The 27,414-nt window shown below is 28.0% G+C and overlaps 3 protein-coding genes across 5 annotated transcripts; 1 reads left to right on the top strand and 2 right to left on the bottom strand.

The window, feature by feature from the left end:
- Positions 1-879: 879 nt before the first annotated feature.
- On the bottom strand, positions 880-3,189 carry LOC118073228 (TNF-receptor-associated factor 6). Of its 2 annotated transcripts, XM_035093603.1 has the most exons (7): positions 2,889-3,189; positions 2,700-2,747; positions 2,530-2,583; positions 2,323-2,453; positions 1,983-2,253; positions 1,746-1,870; positions 880-1,678 (listed from the first exon to the last, which is right to left on the bottom strand). In XM_035093603.1, exons 3-7 carry the CDS (start codon positions 2,575-2,577, stop codon positions 1,093-1,095), a joined length of 1,161 nt encoding a protein of 386 aa, XP_034949494.1. In that variant the 5' UTR covers positions 2,578-2,583; positions 2,700-2,747; positions 2,889-3,189; the 3' UTR covers positions 880-1,092. The 2 variants fall into 2 exon arrangements, with proteins under 2 accessions (XP_034949494.1, XP_034949493.1); XM_035093602.1 differs by lacking the exon at positions 2,700-2,747.
- A 543-nt stretch (positions 3,190-3,732) lies between these two features.
- Eno (enolase) lies at positions 3,733-6,682 on the top strand. Of its 2 annotated transcripts, none has more exons than XM_035093610.1 (7): positions 3,733-3,921; positions 4,435-4,528; positions 4,602-4,775; positions 4,899-5,056; positions 5,139-5,439; positions 5,525-5,811; positions 5,875-6,682. In XM_035093610.1, exons 2-7 carry the CDS (start codon positions 4,466-4,468, stop codon positions 6,194-6,196), a joined length of 1,305 nt encoding a protein of 434 aa, XP_034949501.1. In that variant the 5' UTR covers positions 3,733-3,921; positions 4,435-4,465; the 3' UTR covers positions 6,197-6,682. The 2 variants fall into 2 exon arrangements, with proteins under 2 accessions (XP_034949501.1, XP_034949500.1); XM_035093609.1 differs by lacking the exon at positions 3,733-3,921 and adding an exon at positions 4,108-4,126.
- LOC118073233 (facilitated trehalose transporter Tret1-2 homolog) lies at positions 6,676-13,783 on the bottom strand. The gene is made up of 10 exons (XM_035093608.1): positions 13,389-13,783; positions 13,116-13,311; positions 12,667-12,802; positions 9,427-9,635; positions 8,392-8,661; positions 7,926-8,148; positions 7,651-7,847; positions 7,224-7,403; positions 6,994-7,128; positions 6,676-6,913 (listed from the first exon to the last, which is right to left on the bottom strand). Exons 1-10 carry the CDS (start codon positions 13,406-13,408, stop codon positions 6,848-6,850), a joined length of 1,632 nt encoding a protein of 543 aa, XP_034949499.1. The 5' UTR covers positions 13,409-13,783; the 3' UTR covers positions 6,676-6,847.
- Between the last annotated feature and the right edge of the window lie 13,631 nt (positions 13,784-27,414).

Below are 27,414 nucleotides of genomic sequence, written 5' to 3'. Positions count from 1 at the left end.
TAAAATTTAATTATCATAACATAACTTAAATGTATGATTTAAATTAATATTCTATTGTAAAGATATATATTGTTTAACTATTTATTGCAGGAAAGATGTTTATTCCTAACATTATTAAAAGTAAGATATAAAGAATATATTTACTTCAAAAGCTAATTGTTTCTCAAGCTATAAAATAGTTAATACAAGTAAACGAGTGATAATAAATTACAAAAAAAAGAAAATCATAAAATTGGAGATAAATATAAAGACAATAGAAATCATAAAGTAAATTTTGATGCTAAGTAGAGCAAATTTGACAAGACAATAAATCAGAATTTTTACTTTTCTCGTTGCCAATCGCATGTCTTTATTCAGTGTTTTTCTCTTCGTACTACGGACCCAACAATCCTTCCATGAAACATAGAAATTTTCGACTGATAAAAGGCCCATGTATTCCTAGCCATTCTACCAAAAAGCTTTTAGCTCTTGCTGTGAAATAACTAAAGTTTACTATCTTAGTTCTTAAAGCAGTGTTTTCAGTGTCAATCCAATAACTGATTTATTCAGTGATAGAATTGGCACTGGCAATCAGTGAATATTTACTCATTCGTTTCAGAGAGTAGATTCATATAAATTAAGAGATAAAATTTTTTTTTCTTTCAGAAATAACAATTTTTTTGTTATAAGTAATGTATCCGTTATAAAAGAAAATTGCATTTTAAATACGATTGAAACTTCATATTAATTACCACTAATATGACTGAGCTTCATAAATCGGCTGAAATTTATATTTAGATAAATAAATAAAATCATAAATAAAAGAAATGGCTGATTTATAATAATGTAAAAAATATGTTATAATGTTTTGATTCAAATAAGATAATGTTCTTTTACATATACAATACTGCTTTCAGACATAGAATTTTTTGAAGATGATACAATGCTTCTCTTTTTTCTTATATTCAGAATATTACTTTTATTTTAAATCTGTTGTTTTTTTTTTAATTCTATTAAAAATACAACCTATAACACTCTGTACACTTTTTAAAATGATTGTGAATACAAAAACAATGAGTATTATAATGAATTCTCAATAATTACTTTGAATCATTAACATGATTTAATCGGTATTACTTCAACTCTAAATATTAAAGAATTGTCTCGAACGAAATTTTGTAAGTCATGAAGAGCTACAAATTCAGTATAACCGAAACTTCTTTTATTCAAATCTTCAGTTGGTTTTTTGAAAGCTTCTAGATTAGGTCTTGATAATGTTTTTTCACAAATTGACTTTGTTGAATCACTTGGGTGAATTAAGTTGAATGATATCATACCATTAAATGGCCAATCTAATCCATCATCATTTTCAGAACGCATAATATGCATCACTAAACTTAAAAAGTCACGGTTTTTTGATGAAATATTTACTCGTAAACATATTTTATATCCATTTGTATTAGTATAAAATCCTGAACTATAAAACATCTTCATTGGATCTGATTGCATTTCTCGAAGTCTTTCATTGAAGAAATTAAACCTCCAAATATATGTTCCATTGCATGCTTTAGAATCAACTCGTTCTTCGGCCAGTTGAAGACGATTTTGCAAATTAGTAATTGTAGTCTGTTGGTTTTGAACCGTTATTGTAAGTTCTCGATTTAATTGTTCTAATGTTACGATTCTTTCGAAGAGATTCCTGAAAATAAATATATCAAGTAATCATTTTTTTCAGAAGACCTTTATAATTTTATAGAAATTCTTACTTTAAAAATTTCTTCCAATCTGTACTTTCTTGGTCATTTTCACCATTTTTCGAAAATATATCTATCTTTTTTGATTTTGGTGATACATCATTTTTTTCTACTTCTGAAGGCACTAATTTATTTATCTAAAATGAATTTCATATTATGATTTTATAAATAATTATTTTATTATTAATAAACATAAATATTGAATAATATTTGAATTTTTAATTACTTAGTTTATGATAATTAACTTACAGATTGATTATCAGTTGTATCTGCATCATCAATTCTGTTTAGGTCATCATTATATTGAATTTCTTCATCACTAATCATACTTTTTTTGTAAGTGCACTGACTGATATGTGATTGCATATCGATTGGAGATAATTGAACTGTACATCCAAGTAATTCGTATGGACAATTTACTCGTTGTTGAGATATTTCTCTACTTGTGTGCAGATCTCTGAACAGATCATTCTCAGGTTTCAAAGGGATGTTATCAATAGGACAACAAGCACCATCTCGTCTGAAAATAATTTTTTGGTAAATTGTCTTATTAACAGTAAATTAATATTAAAATTTAATTAATTTTTACTTTAACCATTTATGGATGCATTGCGAACAAAACTTGTGACCACAGGATGTAAGTAATGGATCCTGAAGCCATGATAAACAGATTGGACATTCAAATCGAGATTCTAACTTTCGATCTTCCAGTTGATTATTCTTAAAAAATTAAAATCACTTACATTATTTATTGAAAATATTTCAATATATTATTAATAAATGTCCATTGACTTACAATAGTACTTTCTTTAGAAGGACATAGAAGTTTGACATCGTCGTCCATATCCAACTGGAAAAAAAATTCCATTAAATGATTAAGTTATTTCTATAAGACAATAATATTATTAAATTTATTTTATTTCAAAAAAGTGCAATTATTTTTTATAAATAAATAATGATACATACTCATCTTAATATGTTATTCATTGTTAAAAAATATCCTAATGAATTTAACTTATGTTAGACATGTAAAAAGAAAATAAATAGTTTAGAAATCAGACAGTTATTTATTATTGTTATAACAATATTTCATAATCAATAAATTATGCAAAACCATATAGATAATGTTTTATTTTAAACATGTTATTCACTTACCGGATTTGATAATTACATGTGGTCAACTTATTTATTAATATCTAATGTTTGCACTGATAAGAATGTCAACTAAATATTGTAGTCATTATTTAATCCTTATAACAAAGGATATAATTTATAATATATTAATTTTCAAAAATAAACTCAAATTCGGAGTAATATTCCATTCCAATTGTAAAAAATATTTTTTGTATTGCTTATAAACAATTTAGATTAATTGAATAAATGATAAAATGAATCATCATACTGTACATGATATTTATGTTAGGTGTACATTCTACCTGTTATATTCCTAAACACCTTGAGAAATATTTTCATCACATGAATTTATAAAATACATACACACGCACACATACTTATGACATTAAGATGAAGCGCATGCGTTGAATTCAATAGGATTGTGCTGACAACGTACATATGCATCATGGATTAATCCATTCTTTATGGTATGCATGATAATTTATATTTAAATTTGTGTTTAGATATATTCAATATTAATTCCTAGATGATTATTCTATTTACTTTTCTCATTATAAATTCTCAAAAATTGGCCAGTATTTAATATCCAATCAGCTTTAATAATAATATTAAGTTTATTATAAAAAAGATGTTTCAAATTTTTCAAATAGTAGAATATTTCATTGGCGACACCTGTTAGATTTTTACTAAAACACACTTTATCCAGTTAATCGATAATTATCCAACCCAGTTACACAATTTTATCAGCGTGAGGGACATACAGATTATTACGTAATCAACGGAGTAATATTGATTTATAAAATTTCAAGGTTACTTCAATAAATCAATGAAATTATCCTAAAAAACAAAGATATTCTGAATAATTTTTGTTGAAAATAATTTAATTTATTTCTCTCTTTATTAGTAATATCAAATCTATCAGCCGAATGATCGATCAGTATTTCTGTTCATAGAATTTCTCAAATATTCTACACCGGATTTGGAGGTCATACGTAAGTCACTATTTCAGTCTGAATTAGACGGTTGAAGCTGACAGTCACGCATTTCGTTTGAGGTAAAATAATTTTAATATTACACAAAAAATAAAAATAAACACACTACCAACAATAGTCATTCGATTGTAAGAATTATGTCTCATAAAATTTTTGACTAATTCATTATTTTAACTTTTTTTTATTGGTTTTTAGTCTGATCGATTTTACAGATATGTTCGTATTACGTGCCGGGAGTTGGTTGCTGAGCAGATATTCCTTGATCAGGTTGCTAGTTAACGTTAGGATAATAATAAGATTCTTATTGATTTTGTTTCAGTTATTTGAACAACTTTGCATGTATTACATTTAATTTAATAATTATGTCATTAGAAATTGACCTTGAGAAGGTCAAACCTTTATTCACCGATAGATTTTCATGTACCTTCATTTTATCTACGAGAAATTTTGTCGATTGTCAACTTTTTTTTTATCAGAACAATGCTTATGATTAAATATCACGAGACAATTGAATAAGTCATCGTTGATTTTTTTCATTCGAAGTTGGTTTATGCAATATTCTGATTACATTACAGAATCCCAACCTCTAAGTGCAGTTTTTCCAGTATGACAATTCAAAGTATCAAAGCTCGTCAAATCTACGACTCTCGTGGTAATCCCACGGTTGAGGTAATTAATTTTATTTATTTTATTATCTGTAATTTTATATGATTTATTATAAAAAAAATTTTTTTGTGGTTAGGTCGATCTTGTATCTGAGAATGGATTATTCAGAGCTGCTGTGCCATCCGGTGCTTCTACTGGTGTCCATGAAGCTCTTGAACTTCGTGACAATGATAAATCCAAATATCATGGAAAATCAGTGTTCAAAGCTGTAGATAATATCAATTCAATCATTGCTCCCGAGCTATTAAAAGTTAGTAGTCATTTTTTCATCCATCAATTTTATGACAAAAAATATCTAAGTTAATAATCAATAATTTATAATATCATAAAAATTAGAAATTCTAAATAATCTTTTTTTTCTTTTACGTTACAGTCTGGTTTAGATGTTACACAACAAACAGAAATCGATAATTTTCTTTTGAAACTCGATGGAACTCCCAACAAATCTAAGCTTGGAGCTAATGCCATTTTGGGTGTTTCCCTGGCAGTCTGCAAAGCTGGTGCTGCCAAAAAAGGCATACCTCTTTACAAGTAAGATTTAATCGTCTTTGCAACTGTAATTTTTCAAACGTAAGGTCTATGAGATAAAACTTATGAAAAATAATGTTTGTAGATATATTGCTGAGCTCTCTGGAAACAAAGACATCATTCTTCCTGTTCCTGCATTCAATGTAATTAATGGTGGATCACATGCCGGTAATAAACTAGCTATGCAAGAGTTTATGATCTTGCCGGTTGGAGCAGCGAACTTTACTGAAGCTATGAAGATGGGTAGCGAAGTTTATCATCACTTGAAGGCTGGAATTAAGAAGAAGTTCGGTCTCGATGCTACTGCTGTTGGAGATGAAGGTGGTTTTGCACCCAACATTCTTGAAAATAAAGAAGCTTTGAACTTGATAATGGATGCTATTAAGGTAAATATAAGATTTATTTTTATTAACTAACTTTAATACGACATAATAAAGATGGATAAAGTATATTCATTAAACAATTTTTTAGGTTGCTGGTTATGAAGGCAAAATTAAAATTGGTATGGATGTTGCTGCCTCTGAATTCCACAAAAATGGAAAATACGACTTGGACTTTAAAAATGAAAAATCTGATCCCAGCACTTATTTAGAGCCAGAAGCTCTCAAAAATCTTTATTTGGAATGGGTTAAAGATTTTCCAATTGTATCTATTGAGGATCCATTTGATCAAGATGGATGGGACTCATGGACTTCTATGACTGCCTCAACACCAATCCAAATTGTTGGTGATGATCTTACAGTAACAAATCCTGAAAGGTAATTAATTTAAATATCTACAAAAATAAAATAAACATTGGATTAAACTAAAATTGTTTTTAGGATTAAGACAGCTATTGAGAAAAAAGCTTGCAACTGTCTTCTCTTGAAAGTTAATCAGATTGGCAGTGTAACAGAATCAATTAACGCTCATAAACTAGCCAAAAGTGCTGGATGGGGCACTATGGTTTCCCATCGATCTGGAGAAACTGAAGATACATTTATTGCTGACTTAGTTGTTGGCTTATCGACTGGACAAATAAAAACTGGAGCACCTTGCCGTTCTGAGAGATTGGCAAAATACAACCAAATTCTTCGTATTGAAGAAGAACTTGGTGCTAATGCCAAGTTTGCAGGAGAAAAATTCCGTAACCCACAGGCTTAAAGATAAGTTTGCTGGGGGGTTGATGCGACGAATATCACATCGCTGGAGGTTCATTATCAGTTACATAACGCCTTTATCTAGTGCTGTTAAAAAATTAAGTCGATTTACCTCTGAATACTTTTGGTAAATTTAAAGTCATACAAATAAGTATAAATTTGTAAAACAAAAATATTTAAGCGTATATTTTATTTATTTTCTTTATTTACAAGTAACAAAACGTATTTAATTTAATTAAATATAAGTTTTTGTTTCTTTATGAGGGAGTTTGCTGGGTCCTATTATCAACCAAGTGTTCAGAGACTAAAGATAAAGTTAGAATTCACGGAATAAAAAATAAAAAAAATATAAATAAACGAATAAGAGTATCGTATGATTCTCGTTGAAATAATAGTTTAAATAATGTTGTAATGCTGTTGATGTGTATTCGTTGTCTAGATTCTTTCGATGGCATTAAATTAATAAAATAACAATTCACTCTAATAATAATTAACAGTCTTCTTTATTTCAAAATAGAAATTTCATTCTTATTTTTTAGCATTAAATTTTTCCAATATTCATATTAAAAAAATAATTTTTTATATATATATATATATATACATATATACTATCACAATTGATCAAAATTTGCATTGACAGAGTTAAATCTTTAGATTATGATTCAGACACACTGAGTCTTTGCTTTCGATTTTTTCTTCTGATCCAAAGTATATTTCCTTCCTATAAGAGAAATATAAAATATTCAATTTACTTTTCTAAAAAAATCGAAAATATTTTTTTTTTTTATCAAAACATTTTACCTTGAAATAATCTTCAATTTCTTGTAGTGTACGATTTTTAGTCTCAGGCATGATAAGCCACGTAAATATCGTTTCCAGAACTGCTGATGCTCCGAAGATTAGAAATATTCCACCGATACCCACCATGTTTTTCAGCTATTTACATAAAATTTATATTACTATATTATCTTAAAATAAGACCTATTTTATATGACAATTTTGATGAGATCAAAAAGGAAAATACATATTACCATTGGAAAAATTTTCGTTGTGGCGAAGAGTGAGAAATTATAAAGAAACATGGTACAGCCACCTCCAACACCTCTAGCTCTGTGGGGTAATAATTCCCCAACCATCATTCCTGGTAATGCTAATAGACCAATTGTGTTAAAGCTGACATAAACGATAAGACAAATACCAATTACGTACACCTGAAATGAATTGATACACGTGAGCTAAATAGCCTATCAATTAATGTTTACCTTCTCACATTAATTGAATACGAAGTAATGACCAATTAACTTTTATTACAATTATTCATACCAATAAATTAGTCATTGTACCGTACCCTTTGACAGATAATAGATTGAATATTAATAATCAAGTTTCTGAAGAATCGAAATTCGAAAAAAAATATTTATGTTTAATAAAAATGAATGAAGAATAAAATAAACTCACTTCAAAACCAGTGTCTTGGATGTTCAACAGTAGAAAAACACCAAGAATAATAGACGCAACAGCAGATCCAATTGCAGATATGAGAGCAATTGCACGTCTGCCTATTCGCAGCATAAGAAAGCATGATAGAAAACAGAAGAAGACTCTAATTAAAGCTGTCATCACAGCTGCCATATACTTATTAATACTTCCCTTTGCTAGATTGAAAATACAAAAATATTTGTGATATATTTTTCATTAAATTCCAAAACATATTTAGCATAAAATAAACATACCTATGTGATGCATCAGGTCAACGCCGTAAGAAACGACAAGAAATGTGCCAGAACACACTTGTAGTAAAAAGAAGACGTTTATAATAAGCAAAGGCTTGAGGACACCTGGATGGAGAACTTTCGCTCGTGTTTCTAGTGCTCGTTCACGGAAAGTCATGGACAAAGACATACGAGAGAGATCCTCTTTTGCTCTGGCTTCTAGAATAGACATTTCTGTTGTGACCTTCGACACAAAAAAAAAAGTTAACTTTTTTATGTTATCTCTATCCAATCATTAGTCTTCGTTCGTGTTATCAAAAAAGCGAAGTAACGAAATTCATCATTTAGAAAAGTTTTATCATAGATATCTTGTGGGTGCTGATACTGAAACTACTTTATTTTGTGTATCTAATACTTTTCATTGATATCAACAGACTTGTATTTACTTCATTTCATTTGACACATGATCGATCTTGAATACACATACCTGTTTTGCATCATCACCCCGAAGCCACATCAGAGCTTTTTTAGCTACATTGATTTTTCCTTTCCGAACAAGCCATGCAGGACTTTCAGATACTGTAGTCAGTAATATCAGACTTATAATAGGCAAAATTGTACCACAGAATGCGACAGTTTGCCATTTTAATGCACTCCCTAAAATATAAACTAATAGCATTCCTGCACAGTATGCTGTTGTTGATGCGGTAGTTACAGAGGCCCGGACTCTTGCATCTATTACTTCCCCAAGGAATACCTAGAGATCATTATGAACATGATTTACTCAACCAATTCATTATTTATTAATCCCTTATGTGCTGACTATGAGATATCTCATAAAAGATGGTCTGCAGGAGACAATAAACGATGGTCGGTGACCCAAATTTTCCGCACAGTAATTTTATTATTCACTGTATTGAAGACTTGATTTTATTGACGAAAATTATATCTCGGTTAAAGCTTTAGCAGTAATCGTAATACTGGATTATGGTAGACTGAAGAATTTGGTGATGCTGGTTTGGGATATCTTATAGTCAGGACTGCTTAAGAGTTAAATAGAAGCACTCTAGTAAAATATTTATACCAACTTCAAGAAAAACTGGTAAACTATTAAAAAAGTTAAATGAACTTTAAGATAGGCTGTAGAAGAAAAATAATAAGAAATATCAGTTACAATCTTTCCAGAAAATAATGCCATTTTTAAAATCAATGAAGTTTTTGTCCACTTGCTATAAAATATCAACTAACATGACAGATAATTGGAATTTTGCCCAATAAGCTAGATTTCCAGCTTATTTTGTATCTAGTTTTTGTTATCTGACTTTAGACTATTCAGTGAAATATTTATTTTTGGTGATGTGTTGTTCCGTTATTTGCAGCTCTAGCTGATTTTTTTATGACAAAACATAATGAAAAGTAAAATGGAGCAGAAAGATTGATTAAAAGGTATTATTCAATAAATTGAACCATAAATCAAAATGAATGTTTGGAAAGCATTGATTTCTTTAAATGAAAAAATTACCTGAACAGCAACACTGCACATTCCAACACCAAAACCAGCACTAAATCTACCAAACAATATCCAACTAATATTGCTAGCGAATCCAATGAGTAACCAGGCAATACAAAGAGGTATCGTGGCCAATTGAAGACAGCTGCGTCTACCTATTGCATCTAGCATTGGTCCAGTCAGTAAAGAACCAAGTGGACTTGCTAAACTATGAATCGATGCTGTAAGAAATTAAATTATTCCATTACTTATTCCAAATTTCACCTAAAATTATGTATTTGTTTACAATCATCATGATTCTAACTCGTGTTGACTTTTATTATTCGTTTGGCACATTTTCCTAAATATATCAACTAAACGTGGGTTCATTCATAATAAAGGTTGAATGAATTTAAGAAAAGTTCCTCTGAATTAGAGTAAAAGTTTTGAAATGAGGTTCTTAAGTGAATTCTTATCTACTTTAAAACTCATTCTAACCTCTTATTTAGCTTAATTAATAAATTTAATTATACAATTAAATTATAACATGCAATAAGGTTGACTGAAATTGATGCTTATAATTAGATTAAGTCATATGTTTTGACCTACATAAACATAAAATTTAATAATTTAAATATACCCTTTGTCTAAAATAACTACAGAGCCGATTGATTGTGTCATGTCGTAGAAATTTACGATGATATTTGTCATTCACAAGGCTACGGCTGTCGACATTGAGACAAGCGTTGAATTTATGGATTGTACAAGTGACCAAAGAGATTTCAAAGTGAGATTGACAGATACATTGTGACTATCATCAACACCATTTGCGCAATAACAAAGAGATTATTGTGCTAATAACATCAACATCGTTTTCAATTATTTCAATAGTTTCTTTTTCACTCAATGATATAAAAATTTTATCAGCTTTTTGATTTTATTATATTTTACAAATCACCATTGAATGAAAAACACAGTAGATATGTTTTTTCACTTATCATTTTATTAAACAATGAACTTCCCCTAACCTAACAAATTTTTTTTCTGTTACAATCTACTCTTTCTTTTTGATTTTTCATTTAGTATGAACAATGATTGAAAAACTAATAGATTGTAGAAAGTTTGATCGAATTTCATTGTAATTTGAATTTTTCGTTACTATAAAACTGAACAATTATTCCAGAAAGCGAATATTTCAATTTTAATTTCAATCAAATTAAAAATTGATTTATTTAAATTTCATTCTTTGAATTATACCAGAACTTCAAATCTTCTGGCTTTTCTCGAATCATTTATAATTCTGTTATTATCGTATGCATTTACTTTCTTAATAAAAGTGTCATTAAAATTTTTTATCCTCCCTAAAATTTTGCCATCAAAGTAAAAAGTACAAAAAATATGTTAACTGCATTACAAGATGATAGGAAAAAATTGTTGAACAAATTTAAATGCAAAAAAGCTTTCTGCTCGTTTAACTGAATATAACAGAAAGTAAAATAATACATTAACATAAACAGATTGTTGGTATTTATTTAGGAAATTTTTAATTCAAGATAATGAAGTTATATATATGATGAAAAATGTTTTCATCGTAATTCTCCAAGCTTAAGTCACAACTCTCTAGTAATCCCCTGTCATTATGCTCTATTCCTCGATAATCTGTTACTCAGTTGCATTGCAACGCCCAAAGCGTCCAGATTACTCCTCCAGTTAATTACATTTTCCAGCAATAAATTTGATAGCAGACCCTAGAGAGATATTAGCTTGATATGTAATTCTTATTCTAATTTTTCTCGAGATAAATGCACCATTTAAATGAAAGGACATCCGTAAGCTAATCGACATCATATTCAATCTGTAGATTAAAGCTTTAAGCTTGACGAGACAGATGATTACTCGTTTCTAAGTACACTAGTGTATATAATAGTCAAAGTGAATTATATATAACTTGTAGAATTTTCTATATGACAGTATCTTGATGCCTCTTTTAGCTCAGCATAAAAATATTTTGAGTTATTAGTATAAATTGGTGAGTCATTAATATTGTGTTGTTATACACTTTCTGTTTACATCTTCAAATTTGCTCAATCATCAATGTAAATACATGAAAATGATTGTGATGATATAAAACATGGAAATAACATTGCAGATAACTGATTTAATCCGTAGACAATTCATCACAATACCAACTTGACACTGACGGCCGTGAGTCAGTTCTCAAATTATTTAATAAAAAAATATCTAGGTCAGTTCCACTTTGCTTGTCCTAAACGAATTGCAAGTAAAATGTGTACGTGTATGCATGTACAATGCATAATGACACTTGATTGACTTGCGCGTCGTACAGACATGAATTATGCGCCATGAACCTGCTCTTCGATCCTTGAACTTCACTGTCCCTCAAGCTACTTCTATATTTACATTCAAGAATTATTGTTGATACCAAGAACAATCTTTCTAATGTCCTAGTTATATATTAACATTGAGAAAATTATTTAAATGGACTTTACTGGAAAAAAAAATTGCAGCTTGAAGATTACTTTTAGAAATGAAAAAGTTTATCTTTCTAGATAATGCTAATTTTCTATGATAATAAGTGTTCCATTAGCAAATAAGAATTTTTGATTTCAATACTTCTCAATCAATTAAATCAATTCATTCCAAATTGAAGTAATTTTAGGTTTAATATTAAATTGAAATGCTTTCAATGGTTAATTCATGATCTGTCAGTATTTAAAATAGGTAAAACTTTACGGTGACTGTTAATTACTTGGTGAATAAAAAAAACGACACTTCAATAAATAAAAAGTTGATTAAAATTTTTCTATCGTTCAAACTTGTATAATAAAAAGTAGAAAAGCCTTGAATCGTAAAGTCTAACAAACATTCTTTCAAGAGTAATTAAGTTATATCTTTATATTCTAAGCAAGTATTGAGACCCTGGGGATTGATGGAAGTCTATTCCTAACTACAATTTCAAGCTTCCGAGTCTTCATTCTGTACATTAAGTTCCTACCTTATAATCTAAGCCATCGTGACCATAATACATAGTCAACATAGTCGACATTATCAACAAAAGTTAGCTGCAACTTGAGGGTCTACATAAGCATGCTAACAATATCAAAGCTTTTGCATATATCACTGGGAGGATTAAAGCCAATTGCGATTGTCAGGTGTCAATTTACATGAAGAGATCAGTAGCAAATTACCAGAAAGTTTTTAAATAACATTAAAACTCTAGATGTTGGTGACAAAAAATTGATATATTCTCACCTATCCAAGACCCCATTGATTCATCAATGTGAAAGGTGCCATTAACTTCCGAAAGCTGGGGTAATAAAATGGCACTGTATCCAATTGGCATTCCCACTCCAACATTTAGCATTAACATTGCACCAGCCACCATGCACTGAAAATTAAACAAAAAATTTAATACCTTTCAGAGTATTGCTATAGCACTCAAGTAATGGATCAAGTAATAGCATGTAAATCTTCGAGTACTTTACGCTTACTATTTCTAAAGTTTTATGGATAAAAGTACTTTGCTTAACAGTTAAGCAATACTTCCATGCATCTCTTAGCAAGACAAGAGCCCGGAAATAAAATGAGTAATTTTTTGTTGCTGTAAAAGCAAACTAAATTCAAAGTAAAAATGAAAATAAAGCAGCTTCATTATGCATTGTATTGGACTTAATGTTGATAAGTTATACAATTGAATTTACCTGAGCAAATACACTCTTACGATTAGAGGAGTATTGAACTGGAACATCATCTTCCTCTTCATCACACAAAAGTTTCTCATTATTATTGAGTTCGTCATTGTCATTTGTTTCAATGCCCTTCTTGCTTTCTTGTAATTTATCTGGATTCTGAGTCAAAATGTTTGAATGATAGCTCAACATAGCTTTATTGCATTCACTGAAATAATTGACAATAAGTGAATTACTATCTAAATTATTCAATTAAGTTATACCTATAAATAACTCAGTACTTACCGTTCATCGTTTACTTCCATGATGATGGAAGTCACCTTACAATAATGTTAAAGTCTACTAATTTATTATCATTCGATCATTGAACTAATTTCTTCATTGATGCTAAAGAATGATTGATAATTTTTTTTGCCATTCTCACTAGTTAATTTTTTTTTATCTTTGGTACTAAAAAAAAATACTATCACTCAGTCAAATAATAATTCGTAGTCTTTGTTTATAAATGAAATGTCAAGTAAACGGTTGTAAATAAAAAAAAAAAAAAAAACGGAAAAAAATAGTAGTTAGAAATTTATGTTAAAGTGTTTAGCAACTACTCTTTGAGATAAGCAATATCAGGTGCAAATTTTAGATAACACTACTTATTCTAGCAGTTGTTGAATACGAACTGAACAAAATTATCGCAACGGATGCTTTTATAAGCAGTCGTGATAAAGTGGCTGTGTAGAAAGTCACGCATGATCAAGTGATGTATAATCAAGACTATTCCCGTATGTATCATATGGCGTGTGCTAGAATGTTTATTATCTTTACCTTCCGTTTGCTTTATTATTCACTTAATCCCCGAATGTTGTTTGTCTTGAAAGTTATGATCAACCGGAGAAAGTGTGCCTTTTTTTTTAAAATTAGCCTTGACCTTATCTCTCTAAATACCTATTTCAATTGATGTTATCATTTGTATGACAACTTTAGGCTTTTATTGGCTAAGTAAGGTTGTCATATTCATTACTAGATTAATTTTTTTTTGCTATTTCATTTCATTGTTGAGTTCTATAACAAATTTATGAGCTTGGTAATTTTTAATTTTAGTTATCTAAAAATGGCTTTTTATCATAATAATATGCTTGATGATCATGATACCTTTTATGCTAAAGAATTGGAGTTAAAGTTTCAAACATATTTTAATTAGTAGAATTTTTCCAATATCAAACAAGAATTCATGGATAATAAATCAACATATTTTATTCAATAGACAAATGGATGAAGGGAAATTAGTTTTAATCTTCCTAAAAGATACTAACGAAAGCTGTGATCAAGTATAAAACTGCTTGAGTTCGAATGAATCATTAATTATCGAAAGATAATTTAAAGGTCTAAGGAAACTTTTTCTTAGATTACTCGGGGGTTTGAAGAAAAAATTTCCCGGTAAGAATAACAATTACGATTTACGACCTCGGATGCAAGCGAAGGCTTAATCTTAATTGGCTATCAAAAATCAACAAGCAAAGTGGTTGGACCCTTGATTTTACTAGCCAACCTTGACCTACTATAGATGACAACGAATGACAAGGACTTAAATTCAACTTGACCGATTGTATTACCGATGAGCAGTAATCCCATCATCCTCATCTTTGCTGTGCTTACAAACAATTGGATCAAGTTGAGAAGCTGCTCACTAATGTTTTTACATTGTCCTTTTTTATTTTCACTTAACTCTTTTCACGACCAAAAGATACATCAGCACATTAGTTACTTAGACATTTAGATATTTGTGCCAGTGTCACTGATTGCTTGCTGGAGACTTTCCAACTTTTCAAACCATGGTGATCAGAAAAAATATGCTAAGTGATTTCTGTCTACTGTTCAAAACCTTTTCTTACATCTGTATCCGTATCCACAAGATTTTAATAATCAGCCGATTTTTTATCCTGTCATCTATTTTCTCGTGTCATGCTTAAGTACTTGCTAAAAGCTTCCTGAAAATTCTGAAGGGTGATCTGCAAAAAAGTGTCTACAGGATTATGGAAATGATTTTAATGTCTGGTATCATTTATTATGCTTGACAATTTATTAGTCAACAATAAAAGAAGTTTACTTATAAGTTTCTCTGCACCTGGCTCTGATTATCTAGATACATTGGATAGAGAATTACCAATGAACATATTGAGTTTAATCAAACTCAATCAGTATTAGATTTACTAATGTCTATTAACGATTAAGTCCATCAGATTAATAGTTCTGCTAATATATGTTGATTGGGAATACTAATCAATTTGAAATCAAATCATTTAGTTTCTTTCATTCATCTTGTTGCTAATTTTTTATGTATTTAGGTATCTCTAAATAAAAGTTAGCAGTAGGAATTATATGTGTATAGGAAGTTGGCGTGGCTGACGATTGACGATCTAAACTACTTTTCCAACGCTTTAAGGGTAATAAAACTTTCTTTCAGCTACAAATTGTGGAAAGCCAGTTTGCGTTTCTCCATGGTTCGTGTGGTTTATTGTTCTCGAAAAATTATTGCCTGCACTCGTATTGAAGGTTCAAAAGATTCTTTATCACTTGAATCTATTGGATCCTACATTTTTTTTTATATATTCACTTTTCCTCTTTAATCATTTCATATTTAAAAAAAATCTCTTAACAAAAGTTTCAGGATTTTATAATTCTTTTATTGTACATATTTTCTGAATAAAACTTTTCATCTGCTTCAAAGAACATCAATCTTTTTAATTAATGTTTCTCTAATAAAATTTTACCTTTTTCTGCTAACTATTTTAATAAAATTTCAAACAATACATAAGGTAAAGTTACAGTCATTAAAGCTGTGCTTTTACTGCACTATCACAAAAGTCGAACAAGGGCTAGCTGAAAATTTTTACTAATCCAATTTAATAACAGCCTTGATACAGATCTTTTTTTTTCTCTAGCTATCAGTCTCCTCGCTCGTGAAAAAAAGCATGATCTTTTTTTTTTGTTGCTGCTATAGAATATTTTTTTTTTTTGGTATGTATTTATATCAAACATCAACCAAATACCATTTTTGAATGTAATTCTATTTTAACTCCTGCTTTAACAGATCAATTATTCATTTTAATTTCCCTCTGCCAAAGTCAGCTCTTAATAGTTTTTACACATTTCAATTTAGCTCACCTTTTCCCTTTATTTGAAAACGTGTGGGTGAAGGCTTGTTAGATTGAAAGTCTTGTAACCAATTTTTTATCTATACAGGAAGTAGTTTTTGTGAATTTAAAACAGTGAAATTCAATGTCAAGGCATATTTCAAATCATTATACAGTATTGAATTATTAGAATTAATTATTAATCAACCAGTGAGAGATAAGAGAAAAAAAGCTACTTAGCATTGATAATACTTTTCAATGATAAGTTTAGAAGGCTTTACATTTCTATTTTTAACGATTTAAAATCATCTTGTGATTATTAGATTACTTTATATAATGTTTTTTTTTTGAAAATAACTGGTTGATAAACTAATCTATTAAAGATAAGACTTAGATGATAATAATGTATTGTGTTGACAGATGTATTAATTGAACTTCCTGGAGTGGAATCAGTCGAAAGAAGTTGGCAATTTCTATGTTAACTGTTATTAATTAATAGAAGAGCTCTAAATGAAACTGTAATTCTGTATGGCATATGGAAGTTTCACTTGTTAAATTCGGTAGAATAATTCAGGAATTAAACCATTTTTTAATTTATCTTGACAAAGTTGGAGATTTGATGAAAATTTGCTCGTCGATCCAATCAAGATTCCATTGCTTCTATAAAAGAAACTTTATCTTGATTAATTTTCCTTTCATTACCGCTCCATTTGTTGGATATCAATCTTTCTTTTTTTCATAAATATCATAGATTAAGTTGATAGTATTGTACGTTACCGACTATTTCATTTGTATTATCATGATGATTGTTCAAAAAATTGAAATAATATTGATAAAAACTAATTTCATGAAAATTAATGTGTGCTAATAATTGATTATTTGCCGATTAGTAAATAATTTTAATTATTCAAATAAAAAAAAAGAAGAATATATTATTAAAATTATGTAAATGAGTTAATAATAATGTTTTTTTTCCTCAATCCAGTAGTTACCATGACGTTTATTCATTAATTTAATTATTTTCGTTATCATTATTAATCACTAATCTTCATTCTCTCCAATTATTCCTGCTTAACACTAAAACCGATTTTTTAATAACCTGTCAGAGCTTAAAAAATTCATTACATGCAGTAAAAATAATGAAAAAACAAAAAAAAAATGTTGAAATTTAATTTTAATAAATCTGACATAAATTCTTCTATGTGATATTTCTTGAGGTGTCATGTCATTCCAACAGAAATTCTCCAACGATATCAGAGAAGCTTTAGTGGTATACAAGGATATAATAGGGAAACATTTTAAACAAACCGGATGCTGTTACTTTTACAAGTGCTGTGGAAAACAACAGGACAATATTCCACTCAACTGCAAACTGATGGTGAAGGTAAACATTTGGGTTTACGAGAGAAAGAATGTAAGTGGTAAAATATAGTTGAATGTTTCCGTTTCATTTTCGCGAAATGCATGGTTGAGTGAATAAATGGAAACTCTTAGCTCATTTACTACATCGTCTTCATTGTTTGGAAAGTAGGTTTTAATACTGCAAGCCCGAAGGATACGTTGAGTTTCCTATTAATTCACAAACTACAGTAGATTCTTGAAAAGACCCTTGGACCCACATCTAATGAAAGAGAAACTTGATAGACAAAAGCGAAAGCCTTTTATGCTTACATCCATCTAAAACATCAGAAATTTCCTTCAGTTTCAAACTAAATATTTGGGTTACCAAGTGACTGCAAATTCTACTTAAGGTTTGACATCATATACCTTTATTTAACTTTCTTTTATACATTGGCATCATGCCAAAATTTTTAGGGTGTTTTGAAAGCAAAATACTCTTGTAAAGGTAACGAATGAATTTTTTTCAATACATTCTCATCACGAAAATAAACATAAGAGTAATGGAATTACAGCAAAAAATTGAGTTTCACTAGAGTTTGCGTTGCGAATTAAACTATATTCATGAATAGTTTGTGAATTTTCAGTCTCTGGATGTAAATAATTGATGAATAACTTGAAAGAAAAAAATTATACGTTCAAATTAAAAAGTTTTTTTTTTTTTTTTATGAAACAATAACTCCTCAGGAGTTTGGTGATCGATAATAAAGCGTCCAGTGAATTGAATTTTTAATGTTCCAGTATGTAGGGGAGTTGTTGTGCTGGTGTATGATCCACCTATCATAGTCTACCATTTATACAGCAAAAATCAATTTTAAAAAAGTTTTCATTAATAATTTACAAAAGGGGGTTCAGCACGAATTTACTCCAAAAATTGTTTCAATTATTGAAAGCCAATTTTCAATGAAAGTAAATACATTTCAAGTTGAACAAAAGGTTATGTTATTGAAATTTTCGTTCGATCAAACTGTTCCCAATATGTAAAAAAAAATTTTTCGAGCAAATTTCAATTGAAGCTTTAGTTATTAATAATTATTAACTTTTTAAAATCAACTTTAAATCATCTATTCATATACTTTTTTAAAAATGAACAAGTAAATATTCATTGGTCGCACTGATAAGTATCAACTATGTCGATATTTAATGATGGATTAGATAAGTAATTATATTAGCTGGATTTTCCCAGAAAAAAATAACTCGGTTCAAATCATAAACTTTAAGTTGTGAACATGTGGTTTGAGGACTACAAACTGTCATTGCTAATAATATGATAAAAATGTAGTTTAGTTGAAACTTTCTGGCCTGTCTAGACACGACTTTCCATGAACATCAACCAAGTCTTCTTTCAGCTAAATTAAATCAAGAGAAAATTAGTACATTAGTACAATGAGTACTAGTACACTAATTCAAGTAATAATAGTTTTATTATAACCTTAAATTAGCCAATATTTACTATTTTTTAGTAATCACTACTACCAGTTTCAATAAAATCTTGCAATAAAAAATATAATATTCATTCTAGACATTATAAGGTCTTTCAATTATTAATAAAAATGGCTATCAAGTATCACCCCTAGTTTATTAATAAATAAAAAAATGCTATACAGTCAAGGATTTTCAATAAATACGACTTTTATGTATATATCTAAAATATATTCATATTATAAATCAACTATATCTACTTTATTTCCTGTATATATCTTATTTCTTTCAGGGTTATCCACTATTCTTATTTTAATATCAAGTCTAAGAATGATTACGACTCTATCATGCTCATCATACTCTTCACAATGCCTTAAAAAAAGAATGATTTAAACGACCTAGAATCCTCTATCCTTTTACCCTCCTTCTAATGGGGTTTTTATGGTTGATCTCTTTATAAACTATACTTTAGGCTATGAAGAATAATTTCCAGATATTTCTTGATTTAATTTTTAAGTATTCTTCTTTGTGAATATACTTCAACGTAAATATTAATTCAAGCTCATCATACTTAATAATACTTTTTTACAACTGAAATTTATCAGACTGGTGCAATTACTAAATGAGGCGTTTGTAATAAAAGTCAAGTCTAACTTGATAATATTTGCACAAACTCAAGTGCTTTTATATTATTCTTATGTAATAAAAGTTACCAATGGTACTATGCACTCGAGAGTTAGCAACAAAACCACTAATACAATTATTTGCTTGGAAACAGTTTAAGCTGGATTAAGTATAATTCAATCAAGATATAAGAAGCTTAAAGTGATAAACCAATTCTTCATTATTTCCTAATATATTTCTTATACTTCCGTATCTGTAACTGATACTCTTATTTTAATTCAAGAAAATACTTTGAATCTACTTATACACTTTTATTCCAATCGTAAATTAAAAAGTATTAAAATATTTTTATCCAAGTTCAATCTTACTTCTCATCACTTATTATGATTAGGTTCATAATGAAGGAAATGATAATGGAAAATAAATTAAAAATTTACTAATCTACTTTAATTAGATGTCCTCTCAATGTGTATTATTAGCCGTGTTTCTATTTGTTCTAGTATTTACCACAAGTTTAATAGTAATTACATGCTGGGTAATATTGAAAACACGTGAGCTAGGATATAGCTGAATTTTGCTTACGTGGGCAACGGATGCGAACAATAGGCTTTGTAAGACTCAACGAAGCGCAACACAAATGTACCCCGTTACTGTTGAAATATAATATCTAAAATCTGGATGACAATAACGATGTTCCAGTATCGTTTTACATCTTTTGTGATGAGAATCTTCCAGCTTTAACATCGTTGGTATTATTAATAAAGTTTATATTATTTCTCTAATCTTAATTTACAACTAATGAAAAAGAAATTACCAAGTCTTAGCATAATTTATAATGAGGTTTAATGTTAATGTTTTTCAAAATAAAAATGTATATTTTCTTCTCCATTATAATATTACTTAACTGCTTATGCTCACGAGATACGACATCGACGAAGTCTATGCTAAGTGCACTTTCCTTTATGGATGACTGATCACAACGTACTTCTGTTTAAACTTTTGCTGCATTATTTCTTTTCATGCATATGTTATTGTTTGTTACCCTAGTCTGGCTTTGCTGTTGGGCTTATGAAATTGTATGAATAAATAAATAAATAAATAAATAAATGAATATGTCTGACTATAATTGAATAAAAGTATTGAAAATAGATTTTAGAAGAAATTTATGGTAATTGATTTTATATGAATGTTTTCATACTCTAAAATATTTTTAAAAAATTTTCAAATGGAGTTGAAATTTATTCTTGCTTGAAGTTTTCATTCGTTGATTTGCTAACGACAATAAAATATCCTATGTCGATAGAAAAATTGATAAGGTTGAAAATTTTTATCTATTTTATAAGTAAATATTATAATTTTTTTAAAGTTAGTTTTTTAATTTATGTTTAAGGTAGTTCGATCGAGATTAATGTTTTCTTAGGATTTTTTTTTTTTTTACTACATTAGAATTAAAGATTATTAGAAAATAAAACGTTTATTTTAATAAAAAAAAAAATTGATTCATCGTTTAGAACTCGAGTTATTTGAAATCAAAGTTCACTCTTCTCTCCATTTAAACCAATGATAATTGACTACAAGATTAGGTTTTTTAACTTTCATTCAAAAACGGTTCTTTCAATTTTCGTAAAAAAATTATACAATGTAAATTCATTTATAACAAATATTTTGTCAATAAAAAAATTAAGTTTTCGTACCGTTCCTAAAAAAATAAATTATTATTAATAATTTTAGTCTAAACACTCATATAAAATAAGCATTAACCTTCTTTTTTGAATCTTTTTTTGTTATTTTTGGAATAATAGAAGACAAATTAATGAAGATGCAGAAAGCTAGTGTGTATACTTCATAAAAAAAATTAATTTTATTTCGAAAGGCCCTGGGTCTTTTTTTTTAATACGGCCCGGAGCGAATGAACTACCTTAAGACATTTGTTTCATTTTATCTGAATGTTAATTAAAATTACAAAAGCTTTTTATTTTTAAATGAATTCCTTTTTTTGTTATATCAAGTGATATATTAAATTTTCAATTATGTAAATCATTTTATTCATGATTTAGACAAAAGCGTTGATTGAAATTTCAATTATTAACAATAATTTCCATTTTACTGTAGAATTTCCGAGTCAGTTACACACATTGGTAGTTGATATTAACCGGACAATTTTACACAAAACTCACCGGAGCAAGATAATTTTCCATTTACACAAAGTACGACTGGGAAAACAAGTTCAATTATTTTTTATGTTAATTATGAAAGCTTTTTACATGAAAAGTTAAAAAGTATAATTAAATAAACTGTTGATAAAAAAAAATCTAATAAGTTATTACTTAAAATAATTAGTAATTTAAAATGATTTATCATTAGAATCACTAGTATGTATTCTACAGATATTTCTCTAGTATACATAGAATCTTTCATAGGACCATAATCCTTGGCTTTTATCAGTGTTCCAGATCCAACAATCTCCCGAGGAAAAAGAAAAGGCGGAAAGCTAAAAAAGAGAGGGTAAAAAAAAGTGAACAAAAAACTTTTGCACATTGAGATGGCAGAGTTAATTAACACGACACCCGTAGATTTTATCTTTCTTACAATCCCTGTACTAATTCGAGGACTTTTTTCATGCTCCATTTCTGAATGAAAGTTCGTCCATTAATGGCAGAGATTTTTGCTTTGATTATCCGGATATGTAGTTAGAAAATTATTTAATCTTTATTCATACTATTCCCGAAAAAACAAGAATGCTAATGTTTAGTTATCATAATGGACCTTACAAAACCCTTAATATCATTATTACAAGAATGGAAATCATACAATAATAGACTAAGTATAATTAAGTGATTAAAACAATTGCTTAAGATATAATTAGGAGAAAAACCTCATTTTTTGTCAAGTATATCTCGTGAAAAAGAAAAGTTAAAAATATTTATTATAAAATAATAATTATTTAATGCAGTCAAGTAAAATGTTTGAAAAATAATTAAGTTACATAGAATTTATCTTTTACCTTAGAGAACTGTTCGTGGTCAAAGCTTGATTTAATTTAATCCTAGCAGAAATGTGCGAGCTTGGAAAAAAATAGAAAAATAAACATGAAACATTAGTTCTCATTTAAGATAAATAAATTTTAATAGAACATTAAAAATATACTTACATTTTTATTCTGAAACTTTTTCTTACAATCACCAAAAAATAATATTTCCATTATTAAAAATGTATTCTAAATTACTCTACGTCCATTTTCTAAATGAAAAAAATTTTGTTAACAAAAAAAAAAATTAATCTCAGTCGAGTAGTATTTTTAGTTGAATTTACGATAGATGACAAATCGTAAAACCATAAATTCTTCTATAAACTTTATAGAGTAATATATTCTTTTTAATCAAAAAAAGGTATCTGAAACTGAAGATTATAAATTTACAGTTAAATTTCTATCATTTTTTTTTCAAATGTATATTTATGTTTAAAGATCTTTTATCAAACAAAAAAATCATATTTTTAAAAAAAATGCTCCTATCAAGATGAAAAAAATTTATTAATCTATTATTTCACTGAAAGCAAACAAAGAATATCATAATAAGTAAACGGTAATTTATATTATATAAAATTAAATATAAAAGCATGCTTTAAAATTATGTATATTATATAAACCGCTATAATTATTCTGAGTACATTTTCTTTGATGTTTGCTTCATAAAACAAATCTTCAAATGAATCCTACGAAATGATATAACCCCTAAAGCTAGAGAGAAATTCAGTTACTTTATGAGCTATTGTATCTAACTGGCATTCCCTATATAATGATAATAATTATAAATACGTCCATCTGCAAGATGAAATAATGAAGGTAATCAAATACATTGAATAGAAATGAGAATTATTGAATGATGGATCGCATGATAATCGCAATGACGATAGTAGTGTGTGAGTATCGTTAGTAGATTAATCGCAACAGTTATTCATGTCCATTTGATATTCATCGAGTCATCCAAAACATGAACGAGCAATTCGTCATTATTAATGCCTGGACTGTCATATCAAGCCTATAGATCTAGATACTCTACACCTGTGCTTGCTCTCTTTATATGTATTTATAGTTATGGTTATTCCCAGCAATCCAATTTGGTATTGGAAAATTTATGCACCTCAAATGTATTCCAGAATAAAGTCTTTGATAAAAAATTTCTTCAGATGCAAGAAGCTGCAAAAAATCAAACAAAAATATTTTAGCAAAAAAAAAATTATACAAAATTAAAAATAAATCTTCAGAAAAGTATTTACAGTGAATGAACAATTCTTTTGTAAATTTCTTATTGTTTCTGTCTACTGATTCATTCGTTGAACAAAAAAAAGAGCTATATAAAAAAATGCAAAGTTGAAGAAAGATCACCTTTATACATGTACAATGTAAAGCTTTGACATTTTCTCATCAGTGTATATTGCTCCCTTATGTGAGAGTGTATCTGAGAAGATCAAGAAAATAACTCATGTACTTTTATGTACAGTGTAGTTCTTGTATTGACTGAAAACTGTCAACTTTATCCTGTACCTGAAGAGAAACATAAACGAATCTCAAAGGGTTCAAAATTATAGCAGAGCATGTGGTAGCTGAGGTAATCCGATTTTCAAGCTTTCAACCACTTTGATATTATCTTTTTCCAAAGCTAACAAATAAGAAAAAAGTTTATATTTTTTTAAAAATTCTTCTTATCAACTTCTCTTGATAGACTTGTGCTTTTTACACTTTTTTTTTCATGGCCATCTTCGATGACACTTGGACTTTTTTCTTGACCTCAACAAGGCTGCTGGAAATTCTTTGTTATTTATTAACCAACCTTTGGTAATATCACAGATATTTTTATCCAATAGTTAAATGTTAGACAATAAAAAAAAATGTTTTAATTATTACAAGTTAACAAACATCCAAATGTATAGTAATAAAACATTTATAGTGTTTAATGTCATAAATAAACAGCAGAATTTTAGTAAACGCCTATAGAGATGTGGTAAACACTTTGTATGTTTCATTTATAAGCATTTATATCGTTAAAAAAAATTTAAGTTCGTAGAATAAAAATACGGAAATAATAATAATGTATAGAGGAAATATAATACCGAAAGATTTATCATAATGTTCGTATTTTGTGCAACAAATTAAATTTTATTCGAATTGGCATGTAGTCAATTCGAAGCATAGCAGCAGTACAAAGTGAGTGGAATGAACGCAATGATGATTATTTTCTTCTGCGATGCATCAAATTTTCTCATCGTCCAATAAACTTGATATAACGTGTGCTTAAACATCATTATTTGAAGGAAAAACGGTCATTATTAAATAAAGAAAAAAAACTCAACTGAAAATTTTTTGAAGAAAAAAGGATTATCCGGTTTTATTCCGACACTTTCATTTATCCCTTAAGCCGATTTATTCAACGTACGGTGTATGCTTAAGTAAAAGAGTAATAAAGATTTTATATTTTGTTCAAAATGACTCCATGTATGTTATTAAAACAAATTACACATAATTCTAGTGGAAAATCGATTTGAAAGTAACAAATATCATTTCCTTCAGATTTAATTAGCTCTTCAGTTAGAAATAAAAGTTCGTTTCTATATCGACAACATGCAACAAGAAATGAATTTCATACATCATTGTTGAACACAATGTGTTTCCATGTGCTACAAAATCAATATAATCACCGAAGTGTTATACACAATACTCATTTAATTAAACTTTAACATGTTTAACTGGAAAATACGTACGGGAGATAACATGATAGATTTTTAATGAGACTTGATAAAATATTTAGAAAATGTGAAGATTTATTTATAAATGAGTGAATAGACTGAAAGCGTTTTTTTTACATTTAGAGTGCATCAGATAATTAAGTTAAAGGAAAAATGTCGATCGAAAGGGCGTGATAGAGAGCTATTATTTAATATTTAATTTTCTGGCAAAATTTCATGCATTACAGATGAACTTACCAACAAATTGTCTGAATTAAACATTGTTTTTTAACACTGTAAAATTGAATAATTCAGTAAAAAAAAGATCCGATTGGTTACTGAGATTTTTGTGTATTCACTGTAAATTTTAGTGTTTTATTTTAAAACATTAAAAGTGTTTTAATATGATGTCACGTTTTAAAATCGAGACAATGTTAATCGAATGGATGACGTTATATTAAAACACTTTGAATGTTTTAAAATAAAACACTAAAATTTACAGTGTTGAAACATTAGATGTCTGGAAAATCTATAATAGAGAAATTTAAAAAAAGTTATCTTATTTTATCTATGAAGATGATTATGTTAAATACAAATGCAGCGAAACAAATAAATAGAAAACATTCAAATTATGTTTTAGATTTCTTTTTTCAAGAAGCTTACAAGCTCACTTTGATACAAAACTGAGAAAATAAAGTATGATATGAATATATATTTCTAGATAATTCATACTTTCATGGACATCAAAAGCTGCTTAAAAACTGGATAGAGAAAAGTAATATTTTTAAAAGTTATTTTGGATTGAAAGTTCATAACATTCATCAAAAAATTTATAAAACTTTCATAAAAAATTTTTGAAATTAATTGTAATAGATCATTGTTTGAATTACAAAAAAAATAAATATAGGCTGCGTTATTATTGAGAATAGTATTGTTGTCGGTGCGAATCATTTGGAATTGTATCCATTATCATCGTGATAAGTTCAAATTGTCGTACTGTAGCATAAGTAATTTTTGAAAATACATAAATATTTTATGAAAATTTTAAATTATATTTTCTTCAGAAAATATTTTATGAATTAATAATCGAGAAGGTAAGAAATTGCGAAAACTTGCCAATAGAATGGAAGAAAAATAAAACAAAAGGTTTGGTATCATGAATTCTTCAACAAACAGTTCAACAATCTCCAGAGACAGAAGTTTTCCGGAAATCATAAATAATCATCTAAATGTAATGTGATTTCTTTTTTATTCAACTGTAATGTTGTAAAGTTTGCATTTTAAAAAAAAAATGATAAAAAAAAATGAACAGAATAGTTTATCATATTGAACATGAGCATAATTTTTTCCATCTAATGTAGTTTTTTCTTTTTAGAGCTAAATATTCATTCATAGAATTCGTATTTAATCCTTTTAACTTATGATGGTTATGTTTAATTCATAAATCTTCCTTGAAAAGTCGACTACAATTGTCCACTCTTATGTAATAAATTACATGACTGTTGAGCTTTTAATGAATCAAAAAAAGTGAAATAAAATTTTCAGTGCCAGCTTTTTCGTATACACGTACTTTTAATTTAATAGTTAAGATCACAAGCATATCACAAGGACAAATAAAGATAATAAAAAAAAAAACTAATAAAGTGCTTGGAATGCTCAGAACGTGATGCTTTTAGATGAATTTTTTTCTTAGAGTTTATTTTTTGCGGCTTTCTTTATACTTAAAAGATTTATTGTGTACGAATAGAATAAAGAAGAAGAAAATGTTTATTCACTTTTCATTTATTAGATGAAAATTAAAGAAAAGATGATGAAAAAAATAAATTAAAATTTTTTTTTCTTTACCAATTTTTTTTTTTTTTTAACAACTTCAGTACAAAAGAAAATTCATTTTTACATTGACTTCAATGAGATACTTGGAAGAAAGCTTTACCATTGTCGTAGAAAAAGCTGGAAAATTTTAAAGATAATAATGTAACTACAATATAGAAGTTATTTCTTTATAATATTGATTAATC

This window comes from Chelonus insularis, unplaced genomic scaffold (genome assembly GCF_013357705.1).
Source record: "Chelonus insularis isolate UGA/USDA-ARS -01 unplaced genomic scaffold, ASM1335770v1 scaffold_277_pilon, whole genome shotgun sequence".
In the NCBI taxonomy this organism is placed as follows: domain Eukaryota; kingdom Metazoa; phylum Arthropoda; class Insecta; order Hymenoptera; family Braconidae; genus Chelonus; species Chelonus insularis.
Note: the sequence above shows the minus strand (reverse complement) of the source record. Positions and strands in the feature narration are given on the sequence as shown.

What these genes read in the sequence shown, in the direction of transcription:
- LOC118073233 (XM_035093608.1), bottom strand. Translation starts at nt 13,408, where the DNA reads ATGGAAGTAAACGATGAACG. An exon ending in GTAAGAGTGTATTTGCTCAG is followed by an intron (nt 12,803 to 13,115) that starts GTAAATTCAATT and finishes TTTAATTTTCAG; the next exon opens with TGCATGGTGGCTGGTGCAAT. An exon ending in TGTGCAGTGTTGCTGTTCAG is followed by an intron (nt 8,662 to 9,426) that starts GTAATTTTTTCA and finishes AATGATCTCTAG; the next exon opens with GTATTCCTTGGGGAAGTAAT.
- LOC118073228 (XM_035093603.1), bottom strand. Translation starts at nt 2,577, where the DNA reads ATGGACGACGATGTCAAACTTCTATGTCCTTCTAAAGAAAGTACTATT. An exon ending in CTTCTAAAGAAAGTACTATT is followed by an intron (nt 2,454 to 2,529) that starts GTAAGTCAATGG and finishes TAATTTTTTAAG; the next exon opens with AATAATCAACTGGAAGATCG. An exon ending in ATACAACTGATAATCAATCT is followed by an intron (nt 1,871 to 1,982) that starts GTAAGTTAATTA and finishes AATTCATTTTAG; the next exon opens with ATAAATAAATTAGTGCCTTC.
- Eno (XM_035093610.1), top strand. Translation starts at nt 4,466, where the DNA reads ATGACAATTCAAAGTATCAAAGCTCGTCAAATCTACGACTCTCGTGGT. An exon ending in TGATAATGGATGCTATTAAG is followed by an intron (nt 5,440 to 5,524) that starts GTAAATATAAGA and finishes ACAATTTTTTAG; the next exon opens with GTTGCTGGTTATGAAGGCAA. An exon ending in ACAGTAACAAATCCTGAAAG is followed by an intron (nt 5,812 to 5,874) that starts GTAATTAATTTA and finishes AATTGTTTTTAG; the next exon opens with GATTAAGACAGCTATTGAGA.